Source organism: Dipteris shenzhenensis, chromosome 25 (genome assembly GCF_047967505.1).
Source record: "Dipteris shenzhenensis isolate YYH24624 ecotype China chromosome 25, Dip_SZ_1.0, whole genome shotgun sequence".
In the NCBI taxonomy this organism is placed as follows: Eukaryota; Viridiplantae; Streptophyta; class Polypodiopsida; order Gleicheniales; family Dipteridaceae; genus Dipteris; species Dipteris shenzhenensis.
This window is the reverse complement of record NC_141620.1, coordinates 44,276,444-44,302,600: the sequence shown is the minus strand read 5'-3', so window position 1 is coordinate 44,302,600 and position 26,157 is coordinate 44,276,444. Positions and strand designations below refer to the sequence as shown.

Here is a 26,157-nt window from a genome sequence, read left to right as displayed (position 1 = left end):
GGGGTAGAGGCAGGGGTAGGGAGCAAGTAGAGGGGAGGGGTGTAGAGGCAGCGGGAAGGGTAGAGGCGAGGGAGGGGTAGAGGCAGGGGAGGGTCTAGAGGCGGGGGGAAGGGATAGAGGCGGAAGAAGGGTAGGGGGAGAGAGGAGGCGGGGGGAAGGGTAGAGGCAGGGAAGAGGGGAGCGGGGGAGAGGTAGAGGCGGGGGCAAGGGTAGAGGCAGGGGTGAGGGGAGCGGGGTAGAGGGAGCAGGGGAGTAGGGAAGAGGGAGCGGGGGATTGGGGTAGAGGAGAGGGGTAGAGGAGGAGCGGGCTGAGAGGGGAAGAGAGAGCGGGGAAGCAGGGCAGGGAGGAGCGGGCTGAGAGGGGAGGGGGCGGGCTGAGAGGGAGAGGAGGGGGAGGAGCGGAGAGGCTGAGGGCAGGGAGGAGGGGAGGGGGCAGCGGGCTGAGAGGGAGAGAAGGGGGAGGAGGGGAGAGGCTGAGGGCAGGGGGAGGGGGAGGGGGAGTGGCTGAGGCAGAGGGAGGGGGCTGAGGGAGGGGCTGAAGGAGAGGGGGCAGCAAGGGAGCGGGGAGGAGCAGCAGCTCAGGCGAGATGGTTTCCCTCCTTCCTCCCCTTCTAGATCAGCCCGATCCAACAAGTAGGTCAAGCTCTCGAAACCCTCCACCGTCTGTATCTCCTCTCGCCCATCCTGGTCACCCACAATGGGCCAGTCCCTAAGAGCCCAATGTTCCTCTTCGACTCCCGCTTGTTCTTCAAAATCCTCTTTCCCCCATTATATTGGGAGATGCCGTGCCTTTCCAGTGACCATATCTATTTCTAGAGATGTTGATCACAAGGGCAACTGAACTTTTTCATGAGCTGCTCCTCTCCCCGTGAGGACCTGCCCCCGCCCCTCTCCCTCTCTCAGCCAGCCCCCTCTCCCTCTCCCTCACCCTCGCTGCCCCCCCTCTCCCTCCCCTTGCTGCTCCTCTCCCTCCCCTCTCGCCTGCCCCCCCTCCCTCCTCCCTCACTCTCCCTCTCCCCTTCCTCCTCCCTGCCCTCCCTCTCCCTCCCCGCCAGCCCACCTGCCCCCCTTCTCCACCCTCGCTCCCTCCCTCCTTCTCCCTCACCCGTCAGCCCTCATCACCCTCCCTCTCCCCCACCCGACAGCCCCCCCGCCCCCCCTCCTTCACCCCGTCCCCTCCCTCCCTCTCCCTCCCTGCCCTCCCTCTCCCCCACCCACAAGCCCCCCCGCCCCCTTCTCCACCCTCGCCCCCTCCCCCGCCCTCCCTCTCCCCCCCTGCTGCCCCTACCCCGTCCCCTCCCCCGCTCTCTCCCCCCCCCCGCGGCTCCACCTTGCCCCCTCCTCCGCTCTCCCTTGCTCTCCCCCCCCTCCCCCCCTCCCCTCTTTCCCTTCCTCTCCGCCCCCTCCTTTTTTCTCGCCCGCCTTCCCTTTCCCTCCCCGCCAGCCCCCTTCCTCCCTCCTAACCCGCCCCCTCCCTCCCTCCTACCCCCCCCCTCTTTTCCTCTCCCCCGCCCACCCTTTCCCTCTCTGCCTGCAACCTCCCCCTCCCCCGCCCCCCTTCCTAACTGAGCTCCCTACGCCTCCCCCCTCAGCCTACCTCCTCTACCCCCCTCACTCTATACTCTCCTTCCCTTCCCCTCTCTCCTACCCTCTCCTTTCTCCTTCTTCCTACGCCTGTGTTCGAGGGCGTCTTGGGTAGTATTTTCATGGACGGAGCTTTTTCAATGTTGGAATCGGCCTTTTCACTTCGATTGGCAAATGGATCCCCATTCAACCAATCTCCGTCCCCGTCCACTTCCACCGGCTGCGAGAACCGTCATTTTTTCAGAAGACGAGTTGCAACAGCTCAAGAAAGATGTGGAATTAGAGGGCTCCACACATCACTTTTTGCTCGCATCTTTGGGTCACACCCTTCCAGATCACAGGCTAGAGACTGGGATGCTGGCGGCGTTACCAGGAGATCTCGCCTCACACCTTAGGGATATTCGTCGACTTCTGGGACATGGATTCTTCCAAGTGATTTTCGACTCCCACGAGTCCACGGCCCTTGTTCTCAAAGCTAATCCTCTGGCTTTGGGTTCGAGGAGGATCTTTCTTTTACCCTACACCTTGGGCTTCGATCCGGTCGAGGAGGACAGGCAGGTCACATTAGTGTTCATTAGATTTCGTGGTCTTCCTCAGGTCTACTATCGACTGCTTGCCACTATCGGAGCCACATTCGGAGTGGTCACTAAGATCCCCACCCTTCCTGACATGCCTTCTTCTTCGGTAGAGGCAGTCAGTGCAAACGGGGTGCCTCGTGTTAGGGTCATTGTCTCTGACCCTAACATCTCAGATGACCACATCATGCTTCAGCGTCCAGATGGCTCTCTCTTTCGACAGAGAGTCGAGATTTCAGGTAGACAGGACCAGTGCAGGATTTGCAGGATCCTTGGGCACTTTGCTAGAGCTGCCCAAGGAAGAGAAAAAGACCCAAGAGGTCTTCTAGTGCAGCTCCTTCATGTACTGCCCCGACTGCACCTCCCCAGCACCCTGTACCACACACTCCAGGAGCAGCAGGGCGCCTGCTTCGCGCACCCCAGGACCACCAGGGACAGCAGAGCGCCCAATGCCTGCAGCACACCTAGTACCATGGTGGAGAGCTATCAGAGCCGCTCCCTTACCTCAGGAGGAGACCTTTGATCCTGTTCAGATAGACACTTTCCAGACTTCAGAGATGGATGTTGCTGCAGCCCTAGACACTACAGCTCCATTAGGAGGGGCCTTTAGATGCACCAACCCCAGTCACCTTGGTTGCTGACCACGAGGGGGCTACAGGCACTTCTTTCCCGCAAACTGTTCCTACCACAGTCAGGACGACCGAGAAAGTGCAGGCACAGATGAGGACTCCAGATTCCTCTTCAGCCCAACCTCAGACCTCCTCAGTACCCAGCTCCAGTTCTGCTGATAGAGGCCTGGCAGGTCCTTCTCCTCCATCTTCCACGAGTGCAAGTCTTCTTCGCACTCCTTGGCTAGACTTGCTTATCAGGAACTCTTTTTCGGCACTGGCAGATTCGGTGACTTTCATGGATGAGGAGGAGTTTGTGCCCTCCACCTTAGGGGTCCTGGTCATGGGGATCCCTTTTGATAGGGCCTCCCCTTCAGCAGGTGTGGGGATCCTCTCACCTGTTGAGTTTCCTGCCCTCAGCAGGAGTGTTTCGGCCCAGGGGAAGATGGTCTCCTCTACTAGGTCGGGTAAGCCTTTCCATCCAGCATCCTCTCGTCGATGAGGATAGTCAGCTAGAACATATAAGGCCTAGGCGGAGTTCCACCACATCGCCGTAGGCAGCTGATTCGGAATCAACTTCATCCAGGTGTCACTGAAGGTGCGATTGATATCATTTTTATCCATGAACACAAGTTGGATGCCAGTGATTGCTCTAAATTGGGCAAACTGCTTTCAGGACATACCTTCTGGTCGCCTGCTATGGGCACAAGGGGAGGTACTTGCATTTCGGTCTCTCCCTCTATTCTCCCCTTGGCTGCTGGTCATGGTATTATTTCCCCCTCTAGAGCTCAATGGATCATTATTTTGATCGGAGGACGTAAGATTGGCCTTCTCAATCTTTATGCTCCCAACAATAGAGGGGAGCAGATCTCCTTTTGGGAGGAGTTACTCTCTTGGGCCCCCATTGCAGATTCTTGGATCATTGGTGGCGATTTCAACATGATTGAGTTGCCATCAGATAAAAAGGGAGGCAGACAAGGTGGAATTCATTCTTTGGAGAGGGCAGCCTGGGATGCCTTTCTTTTTCAGTATAGTTGCAGGGACACTTGGTTGGATGATGCCTTTCATGTTATGCCACAGCCACTCCTATATTCTTGGTAGAACAGGAGAATACACATGCCCATCCATGCACGTATTGATAGATTTTATGTAAACGATTGGGCACTTGACAGAGGAGGATCTGTATGCATTTCTACTAGGGTTTCCACCTCAGATCATTTTCCAGTGGTGTTACAGATCCTTGAGCCTCATCGGAGAGGACGTTTTGCCAGTGTCAGGATTCCGGATGCTTTTTATGCAGAGGAGAGCCTCACGGAGGATATTTTACAGATTTGGGTTTCTCACATACAGGGTGGAGCTGTCCGCCCATCTCAGGTAGCTGCATCCTTATCCGGAATGAGTGACTATTATCATACAGTCGCTGATTCCAAGAGACGTGAGATTGGTATACGCCAGCAGTTAGCATCCCTTCAGAGGAAAGAGCAGAAGAGACTCACAGATGCTTGGATTCAGGAGCGCCTTGCTGCAGCAAGGGCTCATTTGCAGACATTGTTGGATTAGAGAGCAGAATATGCCTTTCATGCACGGGAATCCTTTTGGATTCAGATGGGTGGCAAGGTTAACAAACACCTTTTCTCTACTCATGGGCCCAGATATAGTAGAGATAGTGTCTCACAGCTTGTTGACTCAGACGGGGTGTTACAGTCAGAGATCTCGATGCTGTAATGCGTATAGCTTCAGATTATTTTACATCCCTTCTTACTGCAGATCCGGGCACACAGGCTATAGATGATGCTATAGAGCCCTCCACTAATCACCACACAAACTCCAAGATCATGCAACAAAGGCCATCTTCGTGGGATACGAGGAACCTCACGGTGTCAAAGGCTATTGCCTCTTTGACCCTATAAGCAGGCGCTTCTTATTCTCCGGATCCCTGATCTTCGATGAGGAAAGCCTTATCTCTGCCCCTACAGACACAGGCAAACAAAACGTCATTACTATGATCCCTTCAACCCTAGATGACGAGGCTAGATGGTGATTATATTTTTGGAGACTAGATACAATCTCACTTTACAAAAGTAACAAAACGCTTTATACCTTCATGAAGATATCTCTGCAAGCAGCCATAAAGACCAGCTTGAGCCTAAAATACTCATTGTAGGGGAGGAATGTGAGAAGATGCTCGCCATAGAAGAAATATGGTCCCCCACTCACGGATCTCCTGTGTCTCCTCAAAGCTTGTGAAGAAACCTATGGATCTTGTCCAGTTGATCCGTGCACCCGAGGCCTTGCAGTAGGCGCTCTGACTCTCTCCAGACTCACCGTGGTGCCCTCAACATACAAGGCCGTGTCATCTGCAAACTCCGAATCAAGCAGCTCCTCCTCTTGTCTGATTGGGAGCCTCAACCTTGTGAGGCCCGCCACCTATGATCTCAAGTAATAGCCCAAAGCCTCCGCCACAAACAAGAAGAGGAAGGGAGCGAGTGGGCAGCCCTGGCGGACTGAGCAAGAGAGAGGAAAGGCCTCGCCCATGTATCCTCCGATAAGCCTTTGACTAGATAAGCGACCATTCCCAGAACCCTCTAAGCTGAAGTTTCCTCTACTTAGGGCGCACCTTCAACACCAAGCAATTAGGGAGAGATGCCCTCTACAGCCTGTGCCGACGACATGATCTCTGCTTGACAAACTTTCAAGCAATTCCACCTATTGATGCAATATTTTGCCAATTCCTCTTAGCTACGGGTTGACGATTTGGTATCAGAGCCTCCTTGAGTCCCTAGCCCATTGTAGCTTCAATATGCCACTTCATCATCTTCTTCTCCACCCTCGATCTTCTTCTTCATTTCTGTCCTCTTTCTCTCTAAATTTTGTTTAGCTGGCAGTATATCCCTGTACTGGTGCAGGATGAGATGTATGTTTCTCTGGATGCACCTTTCACCAATGCAGAATTCAAGATTGCATTACTTGCCCTTCACAAGGGCAAGTTCCCAAGTTCGGATGGACTTACCCCTTCCTTTTTTATTACTTTTTGGGAGCAAATTGGTGATCACATTACATCAGCCCTGCAGGGCATGTGGGACTCTGGGTGAGATGCCAGACTCACTTACAGATGGTCTCATTCATCTCATCCCAAAGGGGGGTAATAGGAATCTAGTGTCTCAATGGAGACCCATCACTCTATTGGGCACTTGTTACAAGATTCTGGCGAAAGCCATCAGTCTGTGGCTGCAGGTTTTTCTTCCAGATTTGATTCATGACACGCAGACAGGGCTTGTGCATGGCAGAAGTATATTTGATAATATTTTCTCATTTTGGGAGGCCTCAAAATGGGCCATGCAGAGCCACCAGAGATTGGCCATTCTACTCTTGGACTTTGAGAAAGCTTACGACAGAGTAGACTGGGATTTTTTAGAGGGTCCTCTATCTCGCTTTGGTTTTTCAGATGCATGGATTAGAGGAGTATCCTCTCTCTACAGATCAGCCCATAGCCAGGTGCTCATTGGGGAGGTAAGAGGGGACAGATTTCAGATTTCCAGATCAGTCCGCCAGGGATTCCTCTTGCCCCTTTTCTTTTTCTGTTTGTGGCAGAAGCTATGAGTATCTACCTTAGATCTCAAGCTGATATTTATGGGCTGAGGCTTCCTATCCGCCGGGAAGAAGAGCTCCTGGATAGTGAGCTGGCAGATGACACGGCTGTTTTTTTGGTTGCCACCCCCAGGACACTCACTTCCTTCCGGACAGCCTTGGATTTATTTTGCACGGCTGCAGGTGCACACATTAATTGGCATAAATCCAATGGTTTTTGGATTTGTGAAGATGACACCCCGGATTGGGGTAATGATATTGCCTTCACTTGGTTATAGAGGGGCGTCTCTGTCAGGTATTTGGGCTGCCAGGTTGGGTGGACTGTGGGCATATCTCCCTCACAACAGTTTGCTCCAGTGTTGGAGAGCATCAGAAGAAAGCTCCTTTTCTGTAGCTCAGCCAAACTTGACTTGGATTCCAGGGTGGTGGTGGTTAACCAGGTTCTTCTAGCCATAGCATGGTTTGTATGCTCTTGTTGGTGCCACTATAGGGATTGTATCACTCAGCTTAAGAGGCTTGTACAAAATTCTTTATGGAGTGGTCTAGATGGCACAACTGATGTTACAGCCAGGGTGGCTTGGGAGACCTTAATTCTTCCTACAAGAGAAGGGGTTTTGAATATCATCGACCTAGATCTACAATGCAGAGCCTTACTCTACAAGGTCGTCGTGAGAGGGCAAGAGCCTTGGAAGGATTTCTTTATCAGATGCATACAGTCTCGCATGCCCACTTCAAGAGAGGATTGGACACATAGTACCAGATGGGTTTTCACCACAGCCCATCTCAGATATCCCTCTTCCCCTCTTATGGTTGCCATCCTAAAAGCATGGGCCAGCTTCAGGAGTACACTTCGCAGGATTCCCCCATCCACCCGTGAAGAGATTGAAAGGCAGCCTATCATGTGGAATGACAGTATTTTGGATGAGCATGGCAGACCACTTGGAGCTTCTCCTTACATACAGTGGCCAAGATGGGAGAGGGGCCCTGCATCTACCATGGGAGCATGGAAAGCATTCAGGAAGCTTCCTGCAGACTGATAGGCCCAGATGGTTCTTAATCTCAGAGGAAGTGTAGGGAGAGTCCAGCAGATTGATGCAGCCTTGCCCTTGGATTGGGTGGACACAGATGACATGCCTATTACTTGCTTCACATGGATGGGGGTTTTTTCCAGATTGGGAGTTCCTTTACAGGTGATTGCTTTTCATGACACACATGAGGATGCCTTAGTCTTTGATGTTTCTTCGGGGGGCAGGCTGTCCAGATCCACAGACGATATCTTGTTGGAGGTACCGTTTCAGCCAGTCAGGATAGTGGACTTCATGGAGCATGGCTCCCTTTCACAGTGGTACTTGGATCCTGACCCGCTTCTCATCGCCCTAGGCTCAGGGAGCCTGTGGCTCTATGGAGGTGTTCCAATTAAGTTTTTGTAGTGGGACCCTGGGGAATGGGAATGGGATAGATGAAGGGCACCGAGAGAAGGGCATCCCCTTCTTTCGTTACACAGTCAGTAATGCCAGGAAATTCCAACTCAGCTGTAGGGGTTGGAGGCCTACCAGAGGTCCTCATTGGGAGAACTTTCAGATTTTTGCTGACTTGCAGAAATGTTTTTGGCAGAGACTCTGGAAATTCCACCGGAATAGAAAAATCACTCTCTTCTTTTGGCTTTCTATTCATGATGGGATAGCAGTGAACCAATGGGATCCAAGTTCGGAGCTGACCCTTCTTGCCCTCGTTGCCTTTCTGCTTTCGAGACAATACAACACTGCCTTTGGGATTGCAGACAGGCGAGAATCATATGGAAGGGGATGGCAAGACTTCTCAGCACTTTTATTCGCCTACCTTTCTACATGACCTGGGGATCAGTGGCTTGGCTCACCCTTTCAGGGCCCCAAGTCTTCTTTGAGAGACTTGACTCCTCTTGGGCTCTTCACATCCGACGACACCTTGTGGAGTTGTGCTCTCTAGAGGATGTTCCGGCCACTCTCTTTAGGGCTGTTCATTCCTTGGTTGACTCTCCTTGGGAGGTCTTAGCTAGCATTGCAGCATGGCACATTTGGAGAGCTAGATGCACTGAGGCTTTGGAGGGTTCTCAGGTTCACCCTTCTCAGATCTTGGCCAGTACTTGGACAGATACGGTACATACTCTGATGGCCATTTGGGCGACCATGCAGGGATCATCTCGAGCAGCCTCCTTTAGGAGAGTTACTTTTCTCAGAGTTTGGAGAGACTTTCCCTTCTTTGATGAGACTTCTACAGGGTTGAGTCGGCATTTTCAGCCTCAGCCTTGGTTTCTTTCTACCTCATTCCTCTGAGGTGTTTTTATTACATGCTTAGCATGTTGTAGGAGAGGCAGGAGCAAATGGGGAGGATGAGAGGGCGAGGGCGTGCAGAGGGGGAGCAGAGGGAGGCGGACTGGGCGAGGCAGCAGGGCAGCCAGGGGGGGGCGTGGCGGCTCAGCAACGCTCACAAATCTCGCTAAAGGTTTAAAGAAGGCCTTGCTGCAATTCATATGAAAGGTAATTTTTGAGGTTGACTCAGTCAAAGGTGATACTAAATACCATTTGATATGCCTTCGGTAAAACTGAAAAAATCCTAAGAATGATCACAACACGGTCACATTTTGAGGAACAATCAGTTTCTTCGGATCTCCTCCCTCCCCTCTTATGGTTGCTATCGTGAAAGCTTGGGCTAGTTTTAAGAGTAGTCTTCGGAGAATTTTCCCTTCTTCTTTGGAAGAGATTGGTAGATAGTTTGTGACGTGGAACGATAGCATACTTGAAGAGCATGCAAGATCACTTGGCACTTTGCATTATATGCAGCGGTCTAGATGGGAGAGAGGCCCTTCTTCTTCTATGGGAACCTAGAAAACATTCAAAAAAATTCAAGAGGATCGTAAATTACAATTATTAAGTCATCTCAAAGGATTGCAAGGAGAATTCAATGTATTCCACTTCAGGTCATAGCACTACAACGATCAAACAGGGATGCCTTGGTCTTCAATGTCCACAGGTTGTCTAGATCTACACATGATATTCTCTTAGGCATTACATTTTAGCCTGTTAGTATTTTAAGTTATGTGGATCACGGCGTGGATTCACAATGATACTTATACCTAGACCCACTTCTCCTCTCTTTGGTTTCATGTAGGATTTGGCTCTATGGAGGAGTCCCATTAAGTTTTTTTAATGGGACCCTTGTGAGTGGGAGTGGATTGATGTAGAGCACCACAAAAAGAGTCTCTCCTTTGTTCATTACACAGTTAGTAATGCGAGGGGATTTCAGGTCAGTTGTGGAGATTGGAGGATGGCTAGAGCTCCTCATTGGGAGAGTTTTCAGATTCCTTTTGATATGGTAAAAGTTTTTTGGAAGAGGCTTTGGAAATTCCTCGGGAATTTCAGGGCCCCTGGTATTTTTTGAGAGACTTGATTCCTCTTGGGCTCTTCACATCCAACGACACCTTGTGGAGTCGTGCTCTCTAGAGGATGTTCCGTCCACTCTTTTCAGGGCTGCTCACTTCTCGGTCGACTCTCCATGGGAGATCCTAGCTAGCATTGCAGCATGCCACATTTGGAGAGCCAGATGCACTGAGGCTTTGGAGGGTTCTCAGGTTCACCCTTCTCAGATCTTGGCCAGTACTTGGACAGATACGATACACACTCTGATGGCCATTTGGGCGACCATGCAAAGATCATCTCAAGCAGCCTCCTCCAAGAGAGTTACTTTTCTCAGAGATTGGAGAGACTCTCCCTTCTTTGCTGGGACTTCTACAGGGTTGAGATGGCATTTTCAGCCTCACAGCCTTGGTTTCTTTCTACCTCATTCCTCTGAGGTGTTTATTATTACATGCTTAGCATGGTGTATTTCCGCACAGAGCTTGTAGCGGGTTTCTTTCTTACTTAATAGAAGTCTCTTTTTTGGGGGGAAAAAGAAAAAGAAATCCCTCGGGAATAGAAATATCACTCTTTTCTTTTGGCTTTCTATTCACAAGGAATCGCAATAAACCTGTGGATATCCAGGTTTGGGGCTGATTGTACTTGTCCTTGATGCCTTTCTGCTGTGGAGTCTATTCAGCATCACCTATGGGATTGCAGACAAACAAGGATCATTTGGAAGGGGATTGCTAGGATTCTGACCACCTTTGTTCCATTCTCCTTTTCTACGACTGAGGCTTAGTGGCTTGGTTTTCTCTTCGGGGTCTCAAGTCTATTAAGAGAGAAACAACTCTCCTTGGGCTCTTTTGATTCCTTGACACTTTGTGGAGTCTTTCTCTTTGAATGATGTTCCCTTTAGCCCTTTCAATCTAGGCCTACATCTGTGGATTCTTCTTGGGAGACATTGGCGAGCATTTTAGTGTGGCACATTTGGAGAGCCAGATGGACAGAGGCCTTGGATAGATATTTGGTCCACCCTTATCACACTATGGCCAGTATTTGGTCAGATACAACACACGCGCTCAAGGCCATTTGGGTGAGCATGCGGGGTCCTCCTGGGCAGCTTATACAAGGAGGGTTACTTTCCTTCAAGAATAGAGTGGCTCCCCCTTTTTTGGGAGACCAAGCAAGGTTCAGATGGCACTTTGGCCTCATCCTTGGATTTGGTCTAGTTCACTCTAAGGAACTTTTATCGGCTCATTTAAGGTGTTTTATTCTCATGATGTATTTCCACCTTGAGCTTGCTCTTGTGGGTTTATTCATACTTAATACAAGTATTTTTCATGAAAAAAAGTTCTTCTATGATATTGCTTCTTTTAAATGATTTATAATTTTACAGACTGCAGTGATCATCCTATATGTTCTCCTTAAAGATTGCAGGACCATACCTAGCAAGTGCTTTACCAAGATCCTTCACAGTTTCAGTCTTTCCTGTTCCAGCAGGCCCAAGTGGGTTACCTCCTCTACGGGTAAAAAGGGCAGCACCCAGTGTGATATAGCATCTATCTGTCAATGGTGTGATAACCAAACGACCATTGTTCCCTTGGTATTCATATCCATAAGAAAACAAGGATAATACCTGCCAAGGAAAGTGGTCCCCTCAATATTAATGTGCGGAATGTGATATCTAGAGGACAACTCATGTTTTCATTGAGATAGTTAATGAATTTGATGCATTAGGGACGTTTGAAAATGTGATATATATTACCTGCCATTATTCACATTATTAAAATTTTGTCTCTCAGATTGAGCACAAAAGGTCTATTGTTTTTTATTTTCATTTATAAAACAGCAATTGGAATGCTTTTATACCCAACAAATTAAGCTGAGACCTGTATGCTACTCTGTAACTACTATGACTTATATAGTATTGCAGAATATTAGAAAACAAGTCTATAACATCAGATGTCAACTGCAATAGAAGTTAAAGCATTGTCAGGTCACTTCTCATACCTGCTTGATTATGCAATCATTTTTCTCCCAGTAAAACCTAAGCTGCGAGGCCCATTCAAAATCATTGGAAGATGTACAAGATACTTTCATAAGCTTGTCAAGGACATCTCGAGCATGAACTTCAATTGTTATCAAAGCTGTCTGCACCCAGGGATAATATGAAAAAAAAAGGAAATGTTATCTCACCTTTATTCACTTTTATTTGTCATTACACTGCGATCATGTTTAATCTAAGGAGTTTATTATTGCACTTTTTGACGGAAAGAATAGCATATTATAGTGTATAATTATGTGTATACTGCAAGAGGCGATATTTTAAAGTATTAGCATAGAATTAAATGGATTGCAAGCTCAAAGCACTCATAAGTGACAAGGGGACAGAAGATATGTAAGATGCTTTCATGGCATATTTGAAAGAGAATGGGACTGTGCATCAAATGAAAGCATCTTACACTCCACAACAAAACAGCGTTTTTGAGAGAACAACATGACGCCTATGGAACCAGTGGTCTAGGTCATGAGCTATTGATCCCCTACGAAAGGATCTCGATCTCCAAATCTCCGCGATGGGCTTTGTGAGAGAAACTTCTTGACATAAGAAGTAAAGAATCCTGACAGACGAAGGCTCCCCTGTCTGCTGCTCCAAAAGAATGATCTATGTTGGGGAATGATCAGAGAAAGTAAGTACCTGGAACAATGCCAGTCATCTCTCCTTTGTGGCATGCTCACTCATTCACATAGAACCAGTCTAACCTCGATAACTTGTGGGCATCCACCTGGCTGTCTCATCTAGAGAAGAAGAGAGAACTTTTGAATGGCCAAACTCAGCTAGATGCCAGGGATCCTGTCCTCTCACATGGAAATAAGCTCCTCCCAAGCTGCCTACTCCTCTTCTCTAAGAATGCATGGCTTCCTTCTCCCCACTATCATCTATCTCTAGCATATTGAAGTCACCTCTAACAAATCAGTGATCAGCTACTGGAAGAGACTACATGGTTCAAAAGTTCATGTTGCCTGCTGCCCCATTAGGGGCATAGATGGACAATAGTCATACTGTAACCTCAGCAATCCTCACTGTAACCAAGAGGGCTCTGCCTAGCGTAAGGATGTCCCTGTTCTCCTGACATAAGGTGGAAAGTGCTCCAAAGATAGAAGATCAACCTATTACTGAAAAAAATCTGGAAGGAACAAATCTGTGAAATCTCCATCATCAACAATATAGAAAAAGCAGTAAGCGGCAAAATCTGAAATAAAGAGTCGATTTTTTGAGATGTAGGCATCCCATGAGTGCTAGTGACCATCGTGTACACTAGTGAGGGGTGCAGTTCCCTCGGTAATGGACAAAAGCAATCTAGAATACATCATAAACATTTTGGAAATGAATATAAGTATTGTCATTATATTTCGGAAATACTCTGCATCAGATTGATTACATAGAGAAGTGCAGAGCTTTTTGGTACTGAATTACAGATTCATAATCCAATACCATTGAAAATGCTCATACATCCATATCGGAATGAGAATCCAAAAGACATGCCTTTAAGTGGTGGATCTTCATACCATATAACCATATTTACTCTCCAACCGTACAGTAATTTTGCTACGTATATTCCTAATGAATATTCTTGTACTAACACTAGCACACCCAGTGGATAGAATTTGTGTGAATTCTAAGCTGGAACCAACCAAAATGCTTCAATCTATTGGAATCTAGTAGTTTCTCTTCATGATGTAACATCAAATTAATCTGATGCTGGAAAATACAGAGAAGAGCTTGGTGCAGCCCTAGACATAGCTGTCCACCTCTAAAACCTTTAGACTGAAATCTGAGTGCTTAAAAGTAGGCTGCTAGTGTACTAACATGTTTACATTTTGAAAAATAACAACATATGTCATGTGTTTAAAATCACAATTTGAACAACAAAAACTGTATATGATGAAGGATCTTTCTAAGTAGTCTGTGCCAAGTTCGTAAATGATTCTGTCCCACGTCTTTGGAAATATCTATCACTTCCTCAAGAGAAAATTTTCACGATTCTTCATAATCTATCAATTTAAAAGCATTCAAATTGTCTTGAAATTCCAAATTCACAATCTCTACAGGTATAGTGTATTTTTGTTTCACTGTCTCAGTAGCCATTCTTCCTAAAAGCAACATTGTTGTATCTCTACCTTATCAACTGCAATAGACCGTCTTCCTAAGCAATGTCAGCCAACTTTTGTATTAAGATCTTTGTTGAAGCCTTCAGCAATTTCTCAGCAGCCTGCTTGTTACTCTTCGATTCTATATCTTTGGTACATGAAAGATTAGTATACCTTGTCGAGTAGCAAATGTTCACTTGACCAGAGTCAAACTGAGTCGACATGTCTCAAAAAAGAGTTGTAAATGCTTAATGCGTTCATCCTTCTTTCTGAACACACCAAAGTCATTGAGGAATACTCGCATGAAGGTTGTCAAGTATGGAGCAAACACTTTTTGTATTTAGCTCTGAAATGTTGGGGGTGCGTTCTTCAATCCAAAGCCCATTACATGATAGGGAAATACGCCATATTCTATCACAAATTCCCTTTTATCTTTACCTTCCTCGTCCATATGAATTTGATTGTACCCAATGAAGCCGTCAAGAAAGTCATGACCAACCACAACGTCCAATAGGTATCATAGAAGGTCAGCGCTAGAGGATTCAATATAGTCACTGCATTCAGCTTCCCATAATCTATACAGATCCATAGCTTTCTATTTTTATTCGGAACTATTGTGATGAGGGGCAACCAAGCAACCTTCTGCAATGGGTAAATGAATCCTACTTCTAGAAAATTTTCAATCCTTGCTTCACCTACTTGGCAAAGTTCGGATTTATTCTATATTCTCATGCACCAACTTAATAGCATCCTTCTTTAGATTGATTGTCCTTCATACGCTATTTTTTCTTTTTTAATTACATATGCATTCTACCAATTATGGTAAAGATCTTCCTTGGTATTGGATTTCAATTGCATCAATTTTCATATTGCCTCTTGTGTTTGTTTGGAACTGACCCAATCTGCTACAAACGCGTGAACTAGACTCCGTTCCACCTGAACATATTGCTGAACAATTTTTTTTAAAATATTTTTTTGCAAAAAAGAGACTTCTATTAAGTAAGAAAGAAACTCGCTAGAGCAAGCTCTGTGCGGAAATACAACATGCTAAGCATGTAATAAAAAACACGTCAGAAGAATGAGGGAGGCTGAAAATGCCAACTCAACCCTGTAGAAGTCTCAGCAAGGAAGGGAGAGTCTCTCCAATCCCCGAGAAAAGTAACTCTCCTGGAGGAGGCTACTTGAGAGGATCCCTGCATGGTCACCCATATGGCCATCAGAGTGTGTACCGTATCTATTGTCGAACAATTGGTTCACATCGACCTCAAAATGGGTACTATGATGTGAAATCAAGGAGCTATGAAAAAAGGAGTTGAGGAGCTGTTGCTCCTCCACGACCTGCTTGCTGTCCATACTGCTGCCCCTTCCCCTCCCTCAGCCCCTCCCCCTCCCCCTCCCTCTCCCTCTCCTTGATCCCTTTCTTCACCTGCTCAGCCCGCTCCCTCCCTTTCCCTCTCAACCACCATCCCCTTCCCCTTCCCCCAGCTCTACCTCCCCCCTCCTCTGCCCCCTTCCCTTGCCTCTCCCTACCCCTTCCCTCTACCTCCACACCTCAACCCCCTTTCCATCTCCTCCGCCTGCCCTCCCCTGGCCCCCTCTCCCTCTCCCTGCCCCCTCTTACCCTCCCCGCCTCCTCTACCCCCTCTCCTTCTCCCGGCCTCCTCGACCACTCCCCTTATCCCTCTCCCTGTCTCCTCTACCTTGCCCCTTCCTCTATCTCCTCTCCTCTACCTCAAGAGACCCAAGAAATCTTATGGTGCGGCCCCTTCTTCATACCGCTCTCTTGGCACCATCTTCTCACCCTATACCTTGGAACACAAGGCCACCTCCAATGTCACACTCAAGTTCAATAACGTGCCTAGGATCCTCAACTACAACGCATCTTGGACCATCAGTTAGGCCCGCACATGTTCACTGTTGGATACCAGTTAGGATTGTTGATCCTCCATCCATACAAGAGGACACCCCCCATGCCCCAAACCCTCCTTAAACTCGAGCAAGTGATGCTACGGATGCCTCCCACTAGTTGTAGATCAGGATGGGCCTTCCGATGCTTCATCCCCCACCAGAGATACCCTTCTTCCTCCTGTGGATAGGATCAATGGTGATGCTCATTCTGGCTCTTAGAATCCTGGCCCCTCTGTGGTGCAAACCCCAATCTCTTTTGCTGCTCATTCTACCTCCATCGATAGTGGCAAGGGGGTTTCCCCTTTGTTACCCTCACCATTCTCAAGTGTGGGCATTCTTCATACTCCTCAACCAGCAGGCTTGAATCATAGGAACTCATTCTCTATACTAGCAAATTTAGCGGACATTAGGGAGGAGGTGTTCGTTTCCTCCACCTTTGGGAATGTTGTTTCAAGAGGCCCTATTGATAGAGCATCCCCCTCCACAAGTGTAGGGGTTCTTTCTTCAGTGGATTTTTTTCCCTTGGTAGGAGGGTCCTACTTAGGAGAGACTTGTATCAACTACCAGGCCGGGCAATATATTTCATCTGGCTTCCTTGTGCTGGATGAGGATCATTAGTTGGAACATACAGGGTTTGGACAGTGTCCCACGTCGTCATCGTAGGCGCTTGATTTGTAATTAGCTAGATCCAGATGTTACTGAGGGCCCTATTGACATTCCTTTTGTTCATTAGCACAAATTGGATGCCAGAGATTGTGCCAAGTCAAGGAAACTTGGTCATACCTTTTGGTCACCTGCCTTTGGCAATCAGGGAGGTAATTTCATTTCAATTCCATAGTATTTCTTTCCCTTGGTTGTTGGACACAAGGTGATCGTTCCCTCTAGAGCTCCGTGGATTATTCTCTTGATTGGGGACATAAGATTGGATTTCTTAACCTTTATGCCCCCAACAATAGAGGAGACCTGTCCTTATGTGGAAGGAGCTCCTCTCTTGGGCCCCCATTGCAGATTCATGGGTGATTGGAGGTGACTTCAACATGGTTGAGTTGCTTTTTGATTAAAAAGGGGGTAGAGACTGTGGCATTCACTCTTTGGAGAGAGCAACCTGGGATGCCTTCTTGTTTCATTTCAATGATAGAGATGCTCAGATTGAGGATGCCTTGCACATTCAGACTCAGTCTCTCTTGTTTTTGTGGTCAAACAGGAGACCTCAAATGCCTATACATGCACGGATTGATAAAATTCTATGTTTTTGATTGGGATTTGGATAAAGGTGGGGTCAATATGCATTGGCATTAGTGTTTATACTTCAAACAACTTTCCGGTAGTACTTATGATTTCTGAGCCTCACTTGAGGGGACACTCTATCAAGTATTATGATTCCAAATGCCTTTAATCCAGGGGAGGATCTCACAGAGGCAGCTTTGCAAATATTGATGTCACTTATGCAGGGTGGAGTGCCATCTCCTTCACTTATGGCTACAGCCCTAACTAGTCTTAGCGACTTTTATTATTCAGTCGCAAGTACCAGGAGACATGCGATTCTTAGATGGGAGATTGGTTCACCAGCAATTGATAGCCCTGAACAGGGAAGAGTAGAAAGTGCCTTGCTGCAGCAAAGGCTCAACTGTAGATATTGCTTGATCATAGACCAGAGTATGCCTTTCATGCCCGAGAGTCATTCTGACTCAGATGGGGGGTAGAGTCAATAAACACTTCTTACTCTTGGCCCCAGACATAGTAGAGAGATTGTTTCGCAGCTTATTGACTAAGACGAGATTTTGCAGACAAATCCATATGCCATCTTATGCATAGCTTCAAATTATTATGCCTCCCTTCCTGATAGCAGATCCTGGTACTCAGACTAGAGATGATGCAAGACATATTATTTGGTAGACTATTCCTGTTGGTGAAACCGGATATGATATGCAAGTCTCACTTGATGCACCTTTTACCAATGCAGAGTTCAGGACTATCCTCTTGGCCGTGCATAAGGGCAAGTCCCCAGGTTTAGATGGAATTTCTCCCTCATTCTTATTGTTTTTTAAGACATGTTTGATGATCACGTTACCTCAACCCTGTAGGGCATTTGGGACTCGGGTAAGATGCATCCCAAGGGACGTTGCAGAAATTTATTATCCTAGTGGAGGCCTATCACACTCTTGGGCACATGTTCCAAAATTTTGGCCAAAGAAATAAGCCTGCATTTGCAGCCCTTACTTCCTGATCTTATCCATGATATGCATAAGCATTTTTGATAATATCTTCTCATTATAGGAAGCTTCAGAGTGGGACATGCAGAGTGGCCAGAGGCTAGCCATTCTACTCCAAGATTTTTAGAAATCTTATGACAAAGTAGATTGGGGCTTTTTGGAGGACACCCTTATTCGATTTGGCTTTACGGATTCATGGATCAGAGGGGTATCCTCTTTATACAGATCAGCCCATAGCTAGGTGCTTATTGGTGGGGTAAGGGGAGAGAGTTTTCAAATTTCCAGATCAGTCCGCCAAGGATGTCCCCTTGCTCCGTTCCTCTTTTCATTTGTGGCTGAAGCTATGAGTATCTATATTAGATCTCGAGCTGATATTTTTGGGCTGAGACTTCCTTTGAGACGAGAAGTAGAGCTTTTGGATAGTGAGCTGCTAGATGATACTTCTATTTTTGTGAATGCCATGCCATAAACGCTCACTTCTTTGCTGCTACGAATCACATATTATGTTAGGAAATGGAGTCAAGTTGAGTCAGTTTTGGTATGTTCTAGTGAGTCCTAGTGTGAGTTTTATAGTACTAGGTGTCTAGGAGTGCCCGTGTCATATTGGGAGTTATTCCATATTCCTTTGGTACTAAGTATGTGTGAGCCTATTCTATAAAAGCATTGTACTTTCACTCGTCAAATAAATCAAGCCTCAAGCCTCTTTGGTTATGTAAGTACTTTCCTTTGGTTGTTTATTTCTCTCTATGCATTTCTCCATTTCCATTTCAATATGGTTGCTATCTAGCCTAGCCTAGCATGCCTCCTATCTAGTTCCATCATGTGGTATCAGAGCTTCCTTTACTACCTTTCCCTTCTCCATACTCAATCTAGAGGATTAGGGAAGCCCGCAAATGAAAGCCATCCTCTCGTCCATGATTGAGCTCCCTTCCATTCCCTCCTTTCTCTGTAGGAACAAAGTGGAGACAGGTTGTGAAGACAAGTGAGCAAGAGTGCACGCACAAGAAAGCTCCAATAGAAATGTTCAAATGAAACAATACAAGTACTTGGTATATATAGTACCCAAGTACTACTGGTCAACCATAGTGTTGATTTTATGCCTACAACACCATATCTTTGTAATCTCTTACAAATCCCCCTCAAAGATATGGCTGAAAGTACCCTGGAAATGTCTCAGGTGTACCCTTTAGTACCTAAAGTTATGCAACCTATGGGAGTACATAAAAACAACGTCATTGTGAATCACTTCACAACCCCCCTTGACATTGTGAGAATGTCTTTGATCCCCAAGCCATGTCGATGTTGTAAGAAAAGATCTGTTGATAGGGCTTTCATAAAGATATCCGCCATGTTGTCCTCAGATGGACAATAGATGAGATCAATGAAGCCATCAGAAATACAATCCCGTACATAATGACAATGATTTTCAATGTGTTTCATGCAAGCATGAAAGATAAATTTGGTGGCTATGGCAATGCAACTCTGGCTGTCACAAAAGATAGAGTTTGCTTCGCCATCCTGTGCATGATGCAAGTCGTGCAAAAGCTTCCTTAACCACATTAACTCCATAGTGGCTGAATTTGCAGCTTTGTACTCTGCTTCACTGGAGGAAAGAGAGACTCGCTCTTGCTTCTTATTGAGCCGTGAGATACAGGCTGAACCCAATGAGAAGCGATAGCCAGTAGTGGACTGTCTGTCGTCAATGTCCCTTGACCAATCTGAATCGGTGAGACCACTCAGCTCTAGATCACAATCTGAAGCATAATGCAAGCGAAGAGAGAGAGTGCCATGGACATATCTAAGATCCCTCTTTGCTGCATTCCAATGTGTGATCGTGGGACAATGCATGAATCGGCTCAAAAACCCTATGGCATAGGCAATATCAGGCCGTGTTGAACATAGATATATCAAACTGCCAACCAACTACCCGTACAAAGTGCCATCAAAACTTTTCAGCAGTATCATGCTTACTCAGCTTGAGTCCCTTTTCCAATGGAGTAGCCACAGGCTTACAGTTCTCCATTTTAAAGTTCTGCAACAACCCCTTCAAATACTTTGTTTGTGACATAGAAATCCCATCATGGGTCTGCCAAAACTCAATGCCAAGACAATAATGCAATAGGCCCAAATATGTCATGTCAAAGTTGTGACATAAAGCGGACTGCACTGCTATAATTTGCTAGTGAGTATGATGTCATCCAAACATGACCAATCCTGATTTTTGCTACATAACATACAGATTTGGCTCTGTATGCGTGTTTACGAAGCCTTGGGATAGCAAAAACTGATGTATCTTCTGATACCATGCACCAGGTGCTTGCTTCAGCCCATATAGAGCCTTCCTGAGCTTGCATACCTTGTGCTCTTGTCCCTTCACCTCAAAACCGTGGGACTAATGTACATCGACCTCCTCTTTAAGATCTCCATTGAGGAAAGCGGTCTTGCCATCCATCTAGTACACTGACCAACCATAAAACGCAGCAAGAGAGATGACAAAACGAATGGTGGTCATCTTGGCCACTGGAGCAAAAGTTTTCTCAAATTCTATCCCCTCCTCTTATGCATACCCCTTGGCAACCAAATGGGCTTTGTATTTCTCCACTGTGCCATCTGAATGGTATTTCACCTTATAAATCCATTTCGTGCCAACCACATTTTTCCCAATGGGCGCATCAACCAAGTCCCATGTGGTATTCTTCCCAATGGATTTAATCTCAGCTTCCATAGCTTTTTGCCATGCCGGATTATGGTGAGCATCCTTGAAGCTCTGAAGCTCATTTTAAGCTTCCATCATTGAGTTCATCAAAGCAAAATTGACCTTTTTCTGAATTTTCTGAGTGCTGGCCCTGGTTTTCCCCAAAGTGGGCTGGTCCTTAGCATATTGAATGGTCAACCTTGCCCAACGTGGAATAGATTTCTCTGTTGTACCACTCGGGACTGCATCAACATCTTTAGTGGCCTCAGGACGTTGATAATGCCTGCAAACATGAGGCTGTCTATTCTCATTAATTAGCTGCAAATCTGAAACATTTGAGGGAGAGCCATCCTCAACATGTGGCAAGCCATCTGAACTACGAGAAGTAGAAGGGAAAGCATCAAGAGACTCCATCTCATCATCCTCAAAGTGGATGATGTCCAAAAGGGTGTCATCGTATGGTGGCAAGGCTGCATGCACTCAATCTCAAAAATCCTTTGAGACTCTCTTGAATTTCAGCATGCATCTCGTCATCTCCATGAGAGTACGATTCTTCCTCTCAGGGAGTGAATTTTGCTGTGGTGTGTAAGGGCATGTCAAGTGATGTTTAATCACATGCTGCTTCAAAAATCCATGGAATGCATGTGACATATACTCTCCCCCTCTATCTGAGTTGAGTGTTCCAATTCTAGAATTGGTTTGGTTCTCAGCCATAGCTTTGAACTCCTGAAACCAATAGAACACCTCAAATTTTTCCTTCATGAGAAAAAGCCATGTGAACCTGGAGAAGTCATCTATAAAGGTCGCAAAGTACCTTGCTCCTCTATGCATAGGAATAGTCATGCAGAAACATATATCACTGTGCACTATCTGCAACACTCTGGTTGCCTTGACCCAATTCTTGCCTTGTTTATTGAATGGCAAGCGATGCAATTTGCCAAGTGCACACCCCTCACAACTTCATTTGCTGGTTGTTGCAAATTTGGCATTCCTTGAGTCATATTATCGTTGTACAAGTAGGACAATGCTCTGTGATGGACATGTCCAAACCTGGCATGCCATAAATCAGCTTGGGAAGTGTTTGCTACAGCCAATACCTTTTGATGATAAGGCTGAGCATCAAGCTTGTATAAGCCTCTGTCATATGTGCATGTTGCTACAACCTCATACTCTTTCTTTGGATCCTTGATCCTACATTGGTTATCCTGAAATTCGACCAACATATGTGGATCATGGGTAATGTTTGAAACTAAAATCAGATTTTGCCTCAAATCTGGAACATACCAAACATCTCGGATATACTTAACTTTCCCACTATCAAGCTGAATAGGAATGTGCCCAACTCCGATGATGTCTTCAAAAGCATCATTGGCACATGTAACCTATATGCCATGAACATGTGTGATGCTCTTAAACCACTCCTGGCGAGGAGTCATGTGCTTAGTAGCACCACTGTCGATATACCATGTATCACTTGCAACAAGGGAAGCATCCCTTGATTGATTTTCAGCATTCAAATCCCGCGTGGCATCCATCTTCTCACTAAATGCAGCAAACACAAAATCTCTATCACCTTGGGCAAGATGAGCTTCACCATGTGCATTTGAAGCACAAGTTTCAGTGGAGGCAACAAAATTACTGCTAGAGCTACCCCCTTTGTCTTTTCTTTTCATTGGCAATCCTTTTCTGACACTCTGCGATGTAATGTCCAGCCTTCTTGCAATAGTTGCATTTGCCCTTTTTCTGATTTTTGCTTGAACTGCTTGCATTGCCCTCCTTGGGCTGAGTTGTATGGTTGTGTTTTGGCTCAGACTTTTTCTGAAATTTGCTCTTTCTACCCATGGCAAGCGCTTGCTCACCCTGACGTGAGGCTTTGGCTAAATTTGAGCATCTCTCCTCTTCCTGCAACAAAAGCCCAACTAACTCATTGAACGAGAGTGGGACTGCCCTAAGAACAATGGTCAATGAAGTGACGAATGTGCCATATGAGGGTGCTAAGTATTGAGAGTAATAGAGACAAGCTTCTTGTCTTCTATTTTCTCATCAATACTTGTGAGCTGATCACGTAGATCAGTGATCCTGGCAATATGATCAGTGATGGCCTGGCCTTCCTGCATCTCGAGATCCTTGAGCTGATTTATTAAGGCAATGGCCCTTGCCTCATTCTTAACATGATACATGTTTGCCAATCTTTCCTATGCTGCCTTTGCATCCTTGCATAACTTGAGAGTTGTCATAATGTGCCTCTTCACATTTGTGGCAACAAAAACATCGCTTGTGCACTGCGGCGGTCAAACTTCTTCTGCTCCTCCGTCGATGCTATGGAACTAGCAGGAGGGGCTGTAGTAGACTACTGTCTGCCTATATTCTGACCTGAAGAAGCTGTGCTAGATGTAGATGAGCCTGCTGGCCTCACCTCATCCCCACTAACAATATCCCACAAGCCCTTACCAACCAAGATGTAAGCGCTCTGATACCAAATGTAGAAACAAAGTGGAGATAGGTTGTGAACACAAGTGAGCAAGAGTGCACACACAAGAAAGCTCCAATAGAAATGCTCAAATGAAACAATACAAGTACTTGGTGTATATAGTACTCGAGTACTACTGGTCAACCATAGGGTTGACTTTATGCCTACAACACCATATCTTTGTAATCTCTTACATTCTCCCCATCTCTTTCTTCATGGAGAACCCTTAGCCTCTCCATGGAGCTGTTGGAGCTGATCTACATCGACGTGTGGGTGCTGCCCACACAATTGCTTTGCTGCTCACGCTGCCTACCTAATGTCCTCAAAATATGCACCAGCTGCTGCCTCTCATTCTAGATCATTTTTTGTGTACTTTTGACACCCCTATTTCTCGCCATTATCAGCTTGTTTCTGCCCTGCCATTTGCCCTCGAAATGTTAACCATATGATGCCATCTACTGCTGCTGCTCCTGCCCTCAAAATCTGCTCCAGCATGCTGCTAATTACACTTCCAATTTCGTCCCTTTTCCCACTCCTAAAGTGCTGAAACAGCCCGGTACATTCCTCATATAACTAAAGACTGAAGTTGCGATTTTTCGAGGTACACAATGAGTTCTCTCTCTTCAACCTCATTGCTCGTGGAGAAGTTCAAGGGGGAAGGATTCCCTACTTGGCAAACTAAGGTGCAGCTGCTCCTCATGAAAGAAAATGTATGGGATGTTATTGAAGATGAAGCTCCCACAATGGATCCTCAAAACCTCAAGACATGGAAGCAACACACAACTCAAAAGCTATTGTTATTATTGGACTTTGCCTCGATGATACTTTGGTTCGTCACATCGACTTAAAATAAATAGCCAACGCGATATGGGCGCGTCTCAAGAATCTTTTTGGTAACAAAATCACAAACTCCAAGGTTTTCTTGAAGTTGCAATTTTATAAATTGAAAATGGAGGATAGTGATACCTTGAGTATACATTTAGCAAAAATGCAATCTCTTGCTCAACAACTTTCCAGCCTGAGGTGTTTCTCAGACGATGAGGACAAAATGGCTGTCCTCAGGAAGAGTATGGAAGGAGTCACTCGTTTTGAGCACACTCTTGAAATACTTAGGCTTGCCACAACTACCTTTGATGATATGGTGACTCCTCTTCTCGAAAAAGATTGCCGGAACAAAGAATCTCTGATCTCTTCTTCAGATACTACTGAGGCTCTTGCCTCCACCAGCAAATGGAAACCCAGGCCTCCACCAGCACATGGAAAGACAAAGCCATTTCCCCCCTTTAGGTCCTTGCATACCTCTATGAATTCTTCTTGGGAGATATTGGCAGGTATTTCGGTGTGGCACATTGGAGAGCTAGATCCACAGAGGCCTTGGATAGATCTCAAGCCCACCCTTCTCACACTATGGCAAGTATTTGGTTAGATACTATACACATGATTATGGCCATTTCGGTGAGCATGCAGGGGAGATGCAAGGGTCCTCCCAGACAGCTTCTTCCATGAGGGATACTTTCCCTAGGAAATGGAGTGTTTCCCCATTTTTTCAAAGACCACGTAGGGTTGAGGTGGCACTTTCAGCCTCAACCTTGGATATTTTCTAGTTCGCTTTGAGAGCTTTTTATTGGACCATTTAGGGTTTTTTTGTGCCTTCAGCTTGCTCTTGTGGGTTTTGTTCATACTTAATAGAATTCTTTTTCATTTAATAGAAGTCTTTTCCATAAAAAATAAAAAAGAGGAGCCAACTGTCCCCTCCCTCTTACAAATAGACTTCTATTAAGCATAAAAGAACCAATACGTGAGTAAAAACACTCAAGGTCTCAATACACCATGTGAAGCATGGAAAATCCAAGAAGGTGGCTGAAAATACCCCAAAAAACCAGAGGGGGACTCCAACAAGAAGGGCCTGTGTCTGCTTTCTCTGATAAAATTCATCCCCTGTGGAGCAACTGACCTGAAAGGAAATTCATCTAAGAAAATGGTGTTTGGACAAATCATCCTTGTTGACACACTCCATAAGTGTAGTCACTCCAATAACAGGCCAATTGACCCTGCATTCATCCGCTCCTGTGAGCATCTCCTAAACTTCCCTATCTTCCTGTCCAGTGTCTTTTTCTTCTACACCCCCTCTCCTTTCTCCACCATTTCAGTGTCTACTTTGTAATACATGCTGACCAATCAACTGTTGTCTTTGAAAAATAGTAGAAACAAAAGAGAGAATCGTTGTTACTTCAGTCTTATGGCATTGAGTATACTTACAACTTTGTTTCGATCAATTTTTGAGATGCGTGATCTTGTCATATCTGTAAGCTTGTTAAGGTAACTTATCCATTTCTTTAGTAGTTTGCGTAGGCTCGCTTTGCTTGTTTCTGTTCCAGAAAGTGCTTTTTCACAATCAGCTGTCCATTTGACTTGGCCAGCACTGTTGCACATAAACAGAAACAATTGGATTAAAGTGCAACTACATGTTGTTTCAAATCTTAGCACAAACCTCATTTACCATAGAACATCTAGAACTATTTGAGTGTGATAAGGTTGAAGTGTTTCCTCTTGGAATCGGATGAGGTGATTTTAAACAAAGCACGATCCACTTAAGGTGTGCACCCTTGTCTTTTCAATGCTGATTTGTATGGTTGTTTTTTCAAGCATTACTAGATGGGTGTCTCAATTTAAAAATACAACAATTAGTAGCAATCCACATAGTTGTATAGTAGGCCCCACATTTTCTTGCAACAAAAATATTTTTGGTTTAAAAAAAAATACAATTTAATGTTTCTAGAGAATTGGTGAAAGAATCATAAAGCAAAAGAGCAATCAACTTGCACATAAATAGAAACAATTGGATTAAAGTGCAGCTGCATGTTGTTTCAAATCTTAGCACAGACCTCATTTACCATAGAACATATAGAACTATTTGAGTGTGATAAGGTTGAAGTGTTTCCTCTTGGTGATTTGTATGGTTGTTTTTTCAAGCATTACTAGAAGTTATT

At 45.8% G+C, this 26,157-nt stretch overlaps 1 protein-coding gene across 1 annotated transcript in view; it reads right to left on the bottom strand.

Moving 5' to 3' along the window:
* The window catches only part of LOC147885929 (dynein-1-beta heavy chain, flagellar inner arm I1 complex-like), a 629,024-nt gene that overhangs the window by 371,317 nt on the left and 231,550 nt on the right, over positions 1 to 26,157 (bottom strand). Inside the window, exons 32-34 of the mRNA XM_087396248.1 lie at positions 25,427 to 25,589; positions 11,740 to 11,880; positions 11,175 to 11,365 (exon numbers count right to left, since the gene is read on the bottom strand). Of these exons, the coding sequence (XP_087252374.1) occupies positions 11,175 to 11,365; positions 11,740 to 11,880; positions 25,427 to 25,589 (495 nt within the window). The remainder of the gene's footprint in view (positions 1 to 11,174; positions 11,366 to 11,739; positions 11,881 to 25,426; positions 25,590 to 26,157) is intronic.